This window comes from Corythoichthys intestinalis, chromosome 12 (assembly GCF_030265065.1).
Source record: "Corythoichthys intestinalis isolate RoL2023-P3 chromosome 12, ASM3026506v1, whole genome shotgun sequence".
In the NCBI taxonomy this organism is placed as follows: Eukaryota; Metazoa; Chordata; class Actinopteri; order Syngnathiformes; family Syngnathidae; genus Corythoichthys; species Corythoichthys intestinalis.
In genome coordinates, this window is record NC_080406.1 from 51804298 (window position 1) to 51819208 (window position 14911).

The 14911-nt window shown below is 39.2% G+C and overlaps 1 protein-coding gene across 1 annotated transcript in view; it reads left to right on the forward strand.

The window, feature by feature from the left end:
* armc8 (armadillo repeat containing 8) overlaps positions 1–13413 on the forward strand; it is a 37401-nt gene extending 23988 nt beyond the window's left edge. The window contains exons 13-22 of the mRNA XM_057852863.1: positions 212–294; positions 4371–4452; positions 4598–4684; positions 5057–5149; positions 5248–5397; positions 5976–6071; positions 6151–6246; positions 10679–10751; positions 12517–12610; positions 12684–13413. Coding sequence (XP_057708846.1) covers positions 212–294; positions 4371–4452; positions 4598–4684; positions 5057–5149; positions 5248–5397; positions 5976–6071; positions 6151–6246; positions 10679–10751; positions 12517–12610; positions 12684–12717 — 888 coding nt within the window. The 3' untranslated portion in view covers positions 12718–13413. The remainder of the gene's footprint in view (positions 1–211; positions 295–4370; positions 4453–4597; positions 4685–5056; positions 5150–5247; positions 5398–5975; positions 6072–6150; positions 6247–10678; positions 10752–12516; positions 12611–12683) is intronic.
* The last annotated feature ends 1498 nt before the right edge of the window (positions 13414–14911 follow it).

The window sequence follows — 14911 nt, forward strand, 5'->3', positions numbered from 1 at the left end:
CAAGAAACTTTGTTTTGGTGGGTTGAAGATTTTTATTTCAATAAAGTTAAATTTGAGGCATCGATAGGTTGTAATAAACTTTTAAATGGGTTTTCAATTACTCCCAGATTAATCCTGTTTGTAGTAAGCTATTCCCCATCCACGACAAAAAGTGGAACACTCTACAGAATGCAGTGTGTTGACGTTCTTTTATTCCTTGTCGTTTGTCAAGATCACGGAGACTGAAAACATGATGGACAGAATAGTCAGCGGCCTATCGGAGTCCAGCATTAAAGTTCGTTTGGCGGCAGTCAGGTGAGATCAATGTCTACATACATCGTACAATACATAAAAAACTTTAAAAGTTTATCTTTAAAAGTAATAATAGTTCCACGACAACAGTGTTGTTTTCGTCAACAAATACAGTTTTGTTTTGTTTTTTGTCAGCGAACATTTTTTCATGACGATGACGTCACAATGATGACCTAAAATCGTAGCTTGGGAGACTAGAACATAACGGGACAAATGCCAGTTTTCGTCTGACGAGAAGACGAGACGAAAATGCGACATAGTTTCTGCCATACGTTTACAATGCGTGACATTTGCATATTGTACGTGGAGTACGTCAGCTTGCTTTGAAGCAGTGTTTGGGTCTTGTCACTCATGAGAGATGTGCTGCGCCTCTCCTTCACTCTCCTCACCGAAGTATAAGATGTGTCTGAAGTTAGGCTGTGCTCCATCTTGCCTTTTTGGAGATTTGTTTTCTTATCTGGGCAAAAAAGAAGGTGCAATGCTGCTTTAGCCTTTAAAGGTCTGTACTGAGTGATCATCAGACGCTACATGTAACTCCTAGCATTAACATAGCATTCACGTTAGCATTAGCTTCAGAATGGTGAGCGTCCTCTTAAAACACTGGCCAGTCGAAAGCAGAGCCACTTGGCTTTTCTGCTCAGTAAGTCTCGAGGAGAGCCAGTTGGCGAAATGGCATTTGGTTAATAGCCCATTTCATAATTTTTTTAAATCTTTTTTTTTTTTTTTTGGAACACTTAAATTATTAAAGTACAACTAAACAAATTTATAACAATAATATATAACAAATAAACAATGAGGTCAAATGCTGATGGCATTAACGAGTGCAAAAGAATGGAATGTAAACAGATTCAGAACACTGTGACTTCACTTTACCAACAGGTTTCAAAACAATTCTTTCTCTTTTTGTGGTATGTCTAAAGAGTGAGCACCAGCAGAGTAGATAAATAAATGTCACGTATCAATGGAGTGACGTACGTGAAAAAAACAAACTAATGATGCATGTTGATAGGATGCTACGACTGATTTTAAAAAACGACTATGAATTTAAAGTTGTACTATTGCTACGAGGACAATAGTCTCATTATTATGTAGGAGTAATGTGCCTGTGCGCCAATAAACACTTCACTCGAATTTTTCGTCATCAGCCACCTTGCTGTTCGCGACAATGTGGACCCCAACACGTCTACTGTATGTCATTTGATTAGACTCGACAAGTGTCAATATACATGAAAGTGTCCTTTCCATTTTGTCCATATCTGACGACCGTCAATCCTCCCCGTGTTTTATTCCAAAACATTGTCGAGGATCCGAGCAGTTCTTGAACGCAACACGAGCCGCTATCAAACAGCGCCATGGTGCCAAGCAAGGTTAAACGTCATCTCCAAATGAAATGCCCGTCGCTTCAAAACGTCAGTGGACTACCTGTATTTTGTTCGCCTTCGTGAAAACACAGAGAAACGGGCAACTATTTTGAAAAACACTGATCTAAAGAGAGCTGGATGCACAGTTTCAAAGGCTACTGTCATTAGAACACTACGGCGCAATGGTTTAAAATCATGCATTGCTCAGAAGCCAGTACATGTGAAGGCCCGTCTGAAATTTGCCAGGGACCATCTGAATTAGGGCTGTCCCAAACGACGAATTTCCTCCCAATTAGTCAGCTGACTATTTTTACGATTAGTCGACTAATGTAATAATTTTTTTAAAATTTTTTTTTACTACTTTAATAATGAAATTTTTTTTAAGCTTATTAATTCACAAAAAAACATTTTGGAACACCTACATTCTTTATTATCGTATCAATAAATAACATAATTATCAATAATAAATCACAAGCAATGAGGTCAAATGCTGCTGGCATTAACTAGTGCTAAAAAAATTTAAACGGAAACACTGTGACTTCACCTCTTTAACAGGAGTCGAAACAATTCTTACTCTTTTTGTGGTATGTCATTGTCTATATTGTTATAAATGTTAAAATGAATTGCAATGTCCCGGACAACCATTTTCAGAATACTTTGTGTGAATTCAGATGCTTTTTCTGTTGTGCATTCCGCATTTTTGGGGGAGGGGAAAAACTGTTCAACACTTGTTTTAACCTGAAAATAGATAAAGTAGAGGGCACACTGAAATATTACCACAATTATTTTGAATGAAAGACACGCATACTTACTAAAATTAAATATATATTATTAATTTTATAGTATACTTCTATATGTATATACACAATAATACTTTATAATATAAAGTAACTAACATTAGTGCAGTAATGGATTACAGTAAGCAGGCCAGTGCTGTTTCCATATATATTTTTATTATATTATGTATATACATACATGATATATGTATATATTTTCCCCAAGTGGGAGCTTCCATGATCCTAATAAATTTCATAATAATTAAAAAAAAATATATATAATTATATATATATAAATTATTTTATTAAATAATAATGCACATCGATACGACGCACATAAAGGCAACTTCCATTAAAAAAATCGTTAGAAAGTTGTATGGATTTACAATCCACTAGCTTGTTATTTCTTGTTGTCTTCGAAAATTACACTTGGGTGACGGCGCTTCAAGTGTTCGTTCATAGCCGACGTGCTACCGTGGTATGCGAGCTCAGCTTAGCAAAGAGTACACACAGTGGCACCCTCCATATTTTCCTTGAAATAATTCCAGGCTCTGGCTATTCTGGTCTGCTTTTTTGGCTTTATGCCGCTTTCACGTGTTACCAATTCTGCCCTTTTTGGTAATTGGCGGTGTTTTCAACTCCTTGCCGTAGTGTGGAGTGAACCGGCGATTCACTTGGCTAGTTGTCGTCGGTTCGTCCCGATTTCTTCCTCAGGAAGGCGGCGGCGGGCATAAAAACACCGAGAGGCGTCGGATTGCTCTTTATGGATACTCTTATTGACCAAAACAAAAACGTGGGGATGCACTCACTCAACTCTGCGCTACGCGTGCACTTTCCCAACTCACCGATCTTGCTCCCTCTCTCTCGCTCGCCCACTTTCTTCCTCTTTGCTCAATCTGACAATGCCGGTCACATTGAAATAACAGCAGCCCCCTCGGGGGTGCCATTATCAACTGCTTGCATCGCGAGCGCCCGCCATTCTAAACTTTATTCGCATGTTTTTTTTTTTTTTTAACCCGTCATTACCCGTCGACTGTATGTTTTGCCCGTTTGATGCATTTACGTCATCGATGACGTCGACTAGTCGGGACAGCTCTAATCTGAATGATGCAGAGAGGTCATGGGAGAAAGTCATGTGGTCAGATGAGACCTAAGTAGAATTTACTGGTGCAAACTTTACTCGTGTGTGGAGGAAAAAGAAGGATGAGTACAATACACAGAACACCATCCATCCGCACTCTGAAACCTCATGCTTTGGGGCTGCTTTTTGGCAAAAGGGACAGGAAGACTGTACTGTATAAAAGCAGAGGATGAATGTTGAAATGTATCGTCAGATTGTGAGCCACAACCTCCTTCCCTCAGTCAGAGACTTGAAGATGAGTCGTGGCTGGATCTTTCAACATGACAATGATCCGAAGCACGCAGCCAAGCTGACCAAGGACTGGCTGCGTGGAAAACATATTAAGGTTCTGGAGTAGCCTAGCCAGTCTCCAGACCCCAATCCAATAGAAAATCTTTGGATGGAGCTGAAACTTCGTGTTTCTTAACAACCGCCCCGAAACCTGACGGATCGAGAGAAGATTTGTGTGGAGGAATGGGCCAAAATCCCTGTTTCCATATTTGAAAACCTTGTGAAGAACTACAGGAAGCGTCTGACCTCTGTAATTGCAAACAAAGCTTCCTGCACTAAATATTAGCACTGATTTTCTCAGGGGTAGAAATAATTATGAACCCCAGTAAATTACAAATAAATTGTTTAATCATACAATGTGATTTCCAGATTTTTTTAGATTGTCTCCATAAGTGGAAATGCATATGTGATTGAAATGTCAGACCTCAATTTTCTAAGTGTGTGAACTTGCAAAATTACATGGGGTGCAAATACTTCTGCTCCTCACTGTATATAATCATCATACTGTACACTATCATGTTCTCATTCCAGATGTCTTCATAGTCTTTCACGGTCAGTACAACAGCTGCGGACCAGCTTCCATGACCACGCTGTGTGGAAACCTCTTATGAAGGTTTGTGGAAGTCATATTTTCATTTTAATTACAAAATGAAATGTAACATTCCTGCTTTATCCCCTGTAGAGGAATTGAAATTAATAGTTTTTACTTTTTAATATGGTGATTATCTTGTGCTGGTTGGGCTTGTTTTTTTATGCAGCTTTTGCAAAACGCCCCTGATGAAGTCTTGGTCATGGCGTCTTCCACACTATGCAACCTTCTGCTGGAGTTTTCACCCAGTAAAGAGGTAGACACACACACTCACGCAAGTTTTTAAAACCTTCTTTACTCAAAATTGATAAAATAGGCCATATAAGCTGGTTCTGAGAGTTGGCAGCCTTTTTTTTTTCTCCCAATGATGGGGATGAAACCAATATTCTTTAATTCATTGTTTTCCTAGTGAATGTAGCCAGATAGACATGGGAGAGTGTGTTAAATATGTTTTCTCCCAATGATGGGGATGAAACCAATATTCTTTAATTCATTGTTTTCCTAGTGAATGTAGCCAAATAGACATGGGAGAGTCTGTTAAATATATGTGTCTGTGTTGCATGTCTATGTGTTTGTGCATTAAATATGCATGTTTATTTGTTGCATGCTTGTGGGGGTGTTTGTGCAGCCCATCCTTGAATCAGGTGTCATAGAACTACTGTGCAGTCTGACCCAGAGTGAGAGTCCTGCTCTCCGGGTCAACGGAATCTGGGCCCTAATGGTGAGAAATGTCGCCTCTGGACACGAATCATCTTCAAATCACCAGAAATGGTTTTGCTAACTGTATGCGTTTGGGTGTGTCTGCACTTCTACACACAGAACATGGCCTTCCAGGCAGATCAGAAGGTAAAAGTGGAGATTGTTCAATGTTTGGGCACGGAGCAGCTGTTTCGCTTACTGTCCGACCCTGACGGCAATGTGCTGATGAAGACTCTTGGTTTGCTGCGGAACCTCCTGTCAACACGTCCTGTGAGAACACTCGCATGTACACACACGAGACCTCGCTGCCACTTTATTGTGTTATATCAGATACATTACAGGGGTGGATAATGAGTGAAATTAGCTGGCTCCACTATCAAAACCTCTGGTCCAGGTCTGGCCCAGGTCAATATGTTAGTTATTAATCCTGATTATCACAAGAAATAACAATTTGGTTGAATGACATGAATAACATTTTTTTTTTTAGGTAGATTTAATGATGACACGATTTTCAAGCTAAATTGTCATTATTATGATTTTTTTTTCTCCATTGTCACGCAGATGAATTCTCACGTTCTGTTCATACCATAGGTTTCATACTCATTAACTTTCCTCTAACTTGCATTTGTGGGTATTGATTTGCACAACTCACTGTAAACCTCGTTTTTTGTCTCTTCGTAGCCGAGCAAATTCCAACGGTCTAGCCACTGGGGCTAGTATAGTATAGTTTTTCATCACATAATTAAGATATACTCTATCATGGTTAATCAACCCCCCAAAAATTAAAACATTTGCAATTTTAGCAAATTGCCACAAGTTTTATAATTGCCACATTTCTTTACTGTCAGCACATCGATCAGATCATGAGTTCTCATGGCAAGCAGATCATGCAGGCCGTCACGCTCATTCTGGAGGCAGAGCACAGTGTGGAGGTCAAAGAACAGGTGAGAGTAGCCGGAGTTCTCCATGGTTATTATGGGATGCTCCACAATGTTTGTGTGACTAAATCGTACCATTGACCAGACGCTGTGCATTCTCGCCAACATCGCCGACGGCAGCACGGCCAAGGAGCTCATCATGACCAATGATGACATGCTACAGAAAATAAAATACTACATGGTAAGTCTGCTTCAATGAAAACAAACCCCTCCAAGCGTAGAGCGATGCATCACGCGGAGGTGAACGAGAGCCACTTCAAAACGGGCTTCAATCGCATTTTGTCTACCTCTGACCTTTTTCAACCGACCAATCAGAGCTTTGCATTTTCGTCAGGAGCTTCACTATCATACCCCACCCACACACAATAAGATAACTATTCAAAAACAAAATATCTGGTAAACTTGAAAATGCTGGAAATGGTTTAATCCAGGGGTCCTATTATGTCAATCGCAACGCTAGTGTGGGTTGCTCGCGGCAACAAAATTATATATTTTTTCATGTACAGTGGTACTTCGACATACAAACACCTCGACATAACATCTTTTTGATATCAGACGTAAAATTTGTCTCGTCATTTGTCTCAACATAGGACAAACCTGCTTGAAATAAGACTATTTGCAACAGCGGCACCAACTGCTTGGGGGGCCTGCACTTGACAGTGACGTTTTTTTCATTCTCGCGATATGATTGGCCGAAGTGTTGAAATGCTCTCCCACAGCTGTCCTGTAAAATGCCTGTTCAAAAGTGTGCCAGTTGTTCTTGAGAGTCGTCGTAATGTGTAAAAGTGCCCGTTTAAAAATGTGAATGTAAAGCGATTGATGATATACGCGGACAGTGTTGTCACGGATTACTTAAAAAAGTAATTTAATTACTGATTACTGATTACACCTCAAAAAAGTAATCTAGTTACTGATTACTTTATTATCAAAGTAAATTACTTTAAAAATAACGTATCAGTTACTGTTTACCAGTTTTTCTCCTTTTGCTGCCTCAACATAAAAATAACAGAAAAATGTCATCGCGTATAATTGAGTTTTTCCACATAAGGCTTAATCTTTGAGTTGGCTGGGGTTTAATTAGTCGATGGAGCTGATTTCAACCACCATTGACTCGCCCTAGCTTAGTCATTCCGGAGCCCTAAAACTAACAAATAACTCACAAACTGCACGAAATTTGTTTAAATCAACTCCAATAACCAATTAAGGCCCCTCTAATTCCCAAGATTAAGCCTAATGTGAATACAATTCTGAACTTCCCCTTTGAAATAAAGACCTAGCCGTTAAAATGTTGTCTATAAAAGTTGTAAAGCAATAAACAACAAAAATTAATGAAATGAACAAAAATCCTACTACGTAAAGTTTTAATAATGGGTCAAAATCATTTTTCGAATAGATAATGTGACTAGCACCTTGAAGACTATCCTTTGCTTTGCTTAGCCAAAACTACACCAGAGGAGGCAAGATGGATATTTAGAATTTCTTTAAACCTAAGCTTCCAAACGCTACCAACAACAACTTGAACAGTTGATTGAACTCAGTGTCAAGATGTGTATATGTGTATATATATATGTGTGTATACAGTATTGGCCAAAAGTTAGGAGACACCTCAAAGGTGGATACTTTGATGAATGTAGAATACAAAACCTGTTTTCAGTTATTTCACTTTTTTTTGCCATTCCCCATTTTCGTTCATAGTTTTGATGTCTTCAGTGAGAATTTACAATAGTAGTGAAAATATATAAAATGCAAAAATGATGAAGTGTGTCCAAACTTTTGACTTTTTTTTCAGTCTTCAACATGCTTTTCCCCCAGTCCCACAAATGTAAAACTCCGCGTATGATTACAAACTCATAACATGTACATAATTACACATATTAGAAAGGCTGGTTACAAACTGAAGGAGTGCTGGCTGTCTCGTAACCTGTTGGCTTTGTTTTGAGTTTTTTTGCGTTGTGCTGTAATTCCAAGTGCTTCCTTGTTGAATTGGATGTCGAGTTTTTAGCGGTCGACAGTCTTTCTGAGCCACCGCAGAGTTTGCAACGCATATTTATGTCATCTTTACTAGACTGATATGTGAAGTAATGGCTGTATTCTCCAGTGAGCAAATGCAGCCGTTTGTTGTATCTCTCCGGCTCCTTTACTGTTAGCATCCTCAGACGGCGCGCACACAGCATGGTAATACACATGAGCCGTTTTTTTTCCGATGAGAAAACGTGAGATGTGATGTCACTCCCAAACTCAAGCAGTATTTTCTATTCAAATGCTCTTCGTACATGACTACAGTATTCTTCATTCTCCATACAGTATGAGACACAACAACAAAATAGTAACGCACAGGCACTGAGGAAACTAACTTTAATCAGATTACTGGCTCGGAAAAATGAACGCGTTAGATTGCTCGTTACTGAAAGAAAGTAATCAGATTACAGTTACAACACTGCACACGGACAATTAAATGTGAAGGTTAAATAAAAAAACAAACGTGTGCGCACACATCTTTCTCATGTTAGAGGACATTAAATATCAGGGCCCATCACTGTCACATCATCATCCAAATCATTTTTATTCCCTGGCTTTTAACTCTGCATCAGACTCAACCCTTTAAATGTCTTATGGTTTGTCATTTATTTTTTGCTTGGTTTTGACATCAGTACTGATGTTCCTTTCCTTAAATAATCAAACCTTTCTTCGTATAAATCGTCCATTATTGACACAATGGAAATACCAACCCGAGAAGTTCGTGCAGCCCGGGCGTTGTTGTGACATCCCCAACCTGCAGTTTTTTTTTTTTTTAAAATACAAAATTACAAAGATTCAAAACAACCAGTTCACATAATATATGTATATCATTTATCATTTTCACCTGTTCATATTAAGACAGAAAAAAATAACATACATGTTATATGTTAAATATTTCTGCATGAGCTTCAATTGTTGACTTACATTTTTTGACTTACATTTTTTGTTATCATATTAGGTGATGTGAAACATAAATAAACTTCAAGAATAATTTGATGCAGCGCATCATTTCCACTTGTCTATAGGACTATCACACGTCTGATGGGATTCACGCAGGACTGGGTGCAATTAGAGACACTCGAGTAGAGAAACTATCAGTGCTAGAATTAGCATTCAGGCAGCTTGGAATAGGATGTCAACATATCAACACTTGCAAGTGATTCACATAATACTGGGTTGTACACCTCACATTGCTGATGTATGTACGCTCCACCCCACCTAATCACATCTCTGACTCTTCCCCCCCCAACCCGAGCGCATTGTCTACCTACACCGTGTAATGCACTAGGTCATGATTGAGACATTTTCATTATCTTCCTCCCCTATAGACCCTACCCACGTGACGTCACAACTCCGTTCTCCTGAATGGTACCGCCCAATTGTCCGTCAAAACATAGTGTTAACCTGTTACGGCTACGTACATTCCTCCTATTTACGGCGTGTTTTTCTGCTCCTTGACATTAATAATCAAAATGGTGAAGGCGTGTGTGGCTGTTGGTTGCACTAACAGAGAAGATGGAAGGAGAGACTTGAAGTTTTACCGTATTCCGAGGGATCCAAAGAGGAGAGCGAAATGGACGGCTGCAATTCGACGTGAAAACTGGGCACCAAAATATCACCACAGACTATGTAGTAGTCATTTTATATCCGGTAAGATGCATTTAAGATATACTTAGAGGGTTTTGGGCTGACAAATAACCACAATTAAGATCATTGCTAGGCTAATCGCCGACAACATACACGTATGTATGTAGTGAGAGTGCTGTCGCTAAACCATATAAACATTAAAAGCCTTAACTCCATTGATAAACGACATGAAATACATTAGACTTGACAGTGGATGTTAGCAATAACAAAAGATTTTGAATTGAAAATTTCGTAACTCACCTTTCCAAGCACAAGATAGATTCCTGCCGAATTTTCGTGGACGAGGACCTGTTTCACCCAAGCAGCAACGAAGTATTTATAAGCCTCCAAGCTCTTGAAGTTTTTCAAATTCTCGTTAGAATAGGCTGATTTTGTGTGGACAAGATAATTGTAAATATCAGCGAAGCAGATGTCAGGCAGACAGCGCGAAGACAGTGGGTCGAAAAACATCGATTTGGGCATCAAATATGGATCTGGCGACTGTATAGAACGAAGCTTTTCCACATAACTCCTTTTATGCAACACATCCAGTGAGTTTACGGCATCAGAAAGCACCGGGTCTTCCATGAAATGCATTTTAAATTCCTCGATCAATTGAAACCAATGCTAATACAGAGACAAAATGACGGACAAGTGGGCGGAACTATACAGCGAGCACGTGGTTTTGTGACGTCGGTGGGTAGGGTCTATACTGGCAAACTTAAATTGGAGCATTCCTGCCACCTACTGTTCCGGGTTATGGGAGACAGATGCCTCTTGACATTCCCACTCTCAATTGAGTTTTCAGATTTTTACTGTTTAAACCCCCCTCCAAAAAAAAAAAAAAAAAAAAAAACTATCAGTCTAAAAAGTATGGACATCTGAAAGTTTTGTTTTTGTTTTCTCCCTCTTACCATTATACTGTATGGCTATATTTGAAGTGTTTAACATGTTTCTCTAACCCTCAGGGTCACTCCAATGTGAAACTCCAGCTCGCTGCCACCTTCTGCATCTCTAACCTCATCTGGAATGAGGAAGACGGTAAAAATAGGGCTTAATCATTCCATCCATCCAGGCTCAGTGGGTTGGTCATCCATGTCTCTAATAGGCAACACATAACTTTCTAACATGAATTCATCTAAAAATGTCTTATCTTATCTATTCCATTTGCTAATCGCTACATTTGCCATTCACACAAATTTTGTTCTGATTTAGTTTGACCAGGGGTGTCACGAGACCTAATACAATACTGGGACACTGGCGAGCAAGGATTTTTTTTTTTTTTTTTTTTTCTCTAGCATTTATCGATCATAAAAAGTCACAAATAGTGCTTTAAACTATATATAATCAAACCAAAATAAAGTTTCTGAAAAGTTTTTTTTTTGTTTTGTTTGGGACATCCCTTGTTGATAGTCAATTCACCTCTGCTCATGCTCATCAACATCCATCTCTCGTTAACCTCTTCTTAAACTTTGCTGCTCTACTTTGTTTGGACAGAATTGGGGATATATCATTGTTACTGCTATGCAATTAATCATTGTCTCTCAACTGGTAGGTTGTGACCTAAAAGTGTTGCCTAGGTGGGTCCCCGAGCTTACCCTTCTCATTCATCCTTGCTTTTTTATCCTTACTGTGAGCAAATAACTTTCTAATATTCATTTGCAAGGGTAATGCTGTTTGACTCAAATAGGAATAAAAAATAAGACGTATTGTTACAGATTACAGTGACTGCAGTAACAAATAAAATGCTTGTAAAACAGTTGGAAATCATGATGAGCACACATATAACATTTTTATAGGTTATATCCCAAAGCTAGGCAATTAATTAATACAGATTGATTCTATTCATTTTGGTCATATAAACAAATAGCAATAAATAGCATCAGTATTGATACAGTTTAAATACCACATATCATATTAACACAATATGAGACAAAGCTCGAGTGAGAGCCTCTCACTCAAATCACATTTAATTGTCAATGTATTCATAGCCAGTTAGCTAAAAAACAGATGCTAATCTGCTACTTCAATTTGCGAACAGTAGTTTACGGCTGATACGTAAAGAGTACAGTTGAACCATTTAAATTGACAATTCATGGGAATAGGTGATCACCCAAACATGAACGCAGAGATAAAAACATGTTTTACATATTTTGGTTGGCCCCCCTCCTCTAAGCCGCGGCCGTCTGTAACTTTTCTGTAGCCAAAGTATTCCCATAGCAGCGATTTCGTTTTCTTCGATGGGGGGAAAATGTTGAGGAGTTTCACCTCCTCCAGCCATTGTGTAGCACAGCTGCGAGTGAGGGATCTCTCCCTGCATTTTTGGGACGTAAAAAATAACTAATACCGTGGGGACTGTATGATGGAAAATTTTTGTGGTTTTGAAACCTTGACGTTTTCATACCACGATATACGTTGAAACCGGTAATTGGCACATGTCTATATTGGAGTAATCGAAACCAATTATTCTCTATTACACGGTGTCTATAAAAAAAAGTTTTTTATTTTTTATTTTTTATTTTTTTTATTTTTTTTTAAACCGGTGAAATTTATTCTGGGGAACATGCCCCGTTGAAATGTCTGGTGACGCCCATGAGTTTGACTGGTTGCGCCTACCATAATCAAGAATTTAGAGGAAAGAGCGTAATTTTACAAATATATATATATATATATTTTTTAATTTATTTGGGGCTTGGGCTGCAGTTTAAGAATCAAAACCATAACATTTCAGGGGGAAACAAATGACATTCATCTTTATTTGATCACTATCATTTTTAAGGAAATGTCTTTCCCGGTCTTTTTTCAGGTTCTCAGGAGCGCCAGGACAAGTTAAGGGAATTGGGCTTCGTGGACATGTTGCACAAACTCTCACAGGCATGCGACGCCAACCTCAGTGACAGGTGAGAACCTCAACTCGCCCCCACGCTCTTCATCACAACAAAACAGCAAAAATACACTCTGGTGTCTCTACAGGGCCAAGGTGGCCATGCAGCAGTACCTGGCATGAACACAAGGGGGCGTCACAAGCATCCGTCGAGGAGGACACCTACTGTTGTCTGAACAGCTGAAGCTTTTTGAGTTGCACAAAGACACCTTTTTTTTTTTTAATTGTATTTTTCAACTTCCCTTGACGGTTTGGAGACTATCACTATTTTTCGTGAAGTTTGGAGGTTTTTGGTGTGACAATTATCCTGTCATGGACGCCACTTGTTGAATAAACTGGATGACAAGATTTTCCTCTTGTTGTTATTTTTACGATTCATTCAAGAAGGCGCTTTCCTTCTTTTTCCTCCTCAAGACAAAGGACATCTTAAGAGGGGAGGGATACAGAGTCTGCTATTTTGAAATGTATATAGATACCTCGTAAATATATATAAATTTGAGCATATAAATATCTATTTTTGGAATGTTATTCCCCGTTTTTTCCCTCAGTTTTCAGTCTTGTCACCAAGCCACTGTTTTGTCATACTCAGCCAAGTAGCATTCCCCTTGTTTGTATTTGTGTCAAAACTATTAAACCTTTTTTGTCCAGATTACAAGAAAATATCACAATTCAGACACGCTCACCTTTGTGGATACTTAGTGGGGGAAAAAATCATTGTATTTAAGTTCTCCCTTACTTGTTCGTCCTTTCCCTGGAGTGTTTACTGACATGCCACACATCGCTGATACTCTGAATGTCCTCATTGAAAATATATGCAGTCCCCTCAAAGGAGCTCGAGTGTGTTATTTATTCTTCCTATAAGTCCATCCATTCATTTTCTTCCGTTTGTCCAAGGACAGATCACTGCAGCTTCAGCAGGGAAATCCAGAATTCCCAGCTTGCCAGGAGGGTCCTGAGGCAGTCCCAGGCCAGTCTGGAGCAGGGGCGTCAGTAGACCTAATACAATACTCGCGCACTGGCGAGCAACCAAATTTTTTTTTTTTTTAGCACTTACCATAAAGTCAGAAATAGCGCTTTAAACTCTATAATCAAACCATAATACAACTTTCTGTATAAAAATAAAAAAAAAATCAGCAATCAGTATTCAAAATCAAAACTGGGGCATCCCCGTTTGATAGTCAATTCACCTCTGCTCATGCTAATCAACTTCCATCTCCTTCACCTCTTCCTACACTGCTGCTCTCTGGACAGAAATGGGGATATAGCACTGTAACTGTTATGCAATTCATCAGTGGTCCTCAACTGGCAGGTTGTGACCTAAAAGTGGTTTATGTTGCCTAGGTGGGTTACCTAGTTTACCACTCCCATTCCTCCTTGCTGAGCCATCCTTGTTGCAAGCAAATACAGTGGTATGAAAGCATATGAGCCTTTTGGAATTTTTCAACTTTCTGCATACAATTACCATCAAATGTGATCTGATTTTTGTCAAAATCACACAGATGTAAAAACAGTTGACAACCACCCAAGCATTTACAGTGGGGCAAATAAGTCTTTAGTCGACCACCTATTGTGCAAGTTCTCCAACTTGAAAAGATTAGACAGGCCTGTAATTGTCAACATGGGTAAACCTCAACCATGAGAGACAGAATGTGGGGGAAAAAAGAATCACATTGTTTGATTTTTAAAGAATTTATTTCCAAATTAGAGTGGAAAACAAGTATTTGGTCACCTACAAACAAGCAAGATTTCTGGCTGTCAAAGAGGTTTAACTTAGTTCTAACGAGGTCTAACAAGGCTCCACTCGTTACTTGTAATAATGACACCTGTTTTAACTCATTACCGGTATAAAAGACACCTGTCCATAATCTCAGTCAGTTACATTCCAAACTCCACTATGGCCAAGACCAAAGAGCTGTCGAAGGACACCAGAGACAAAATTGTAGACCTGCACCAGGCTGGGAAGACTGAATCTGCAATAGGTAAAACGCTCGGTGTTAAGAAATTTACTGTGGGTGCAATTATTAGAAACTGGAAGACATACAAGACCACTGATAATCTCCCTAGATCTGGGGCTCCATGCAAGATCTCACCCCGTGGCGTCAAAATGATAAGAACGGTGAGCAAAAATCCCAAAACCACACAGGGGACCTAGTGAATGACCTACAGAGAGCTGGGACCACAGTAACAAAGGCTACCATCAGTAACACAATGCGCCGCCTGGACTTAAATCCTGCACTGCCAGACGTGTCCCCCTGCTGAAGCCAGTACACATCCAGGCCTGTCTGTGGTTCGCTAGAGAGCATTTGGCATCCAGAAG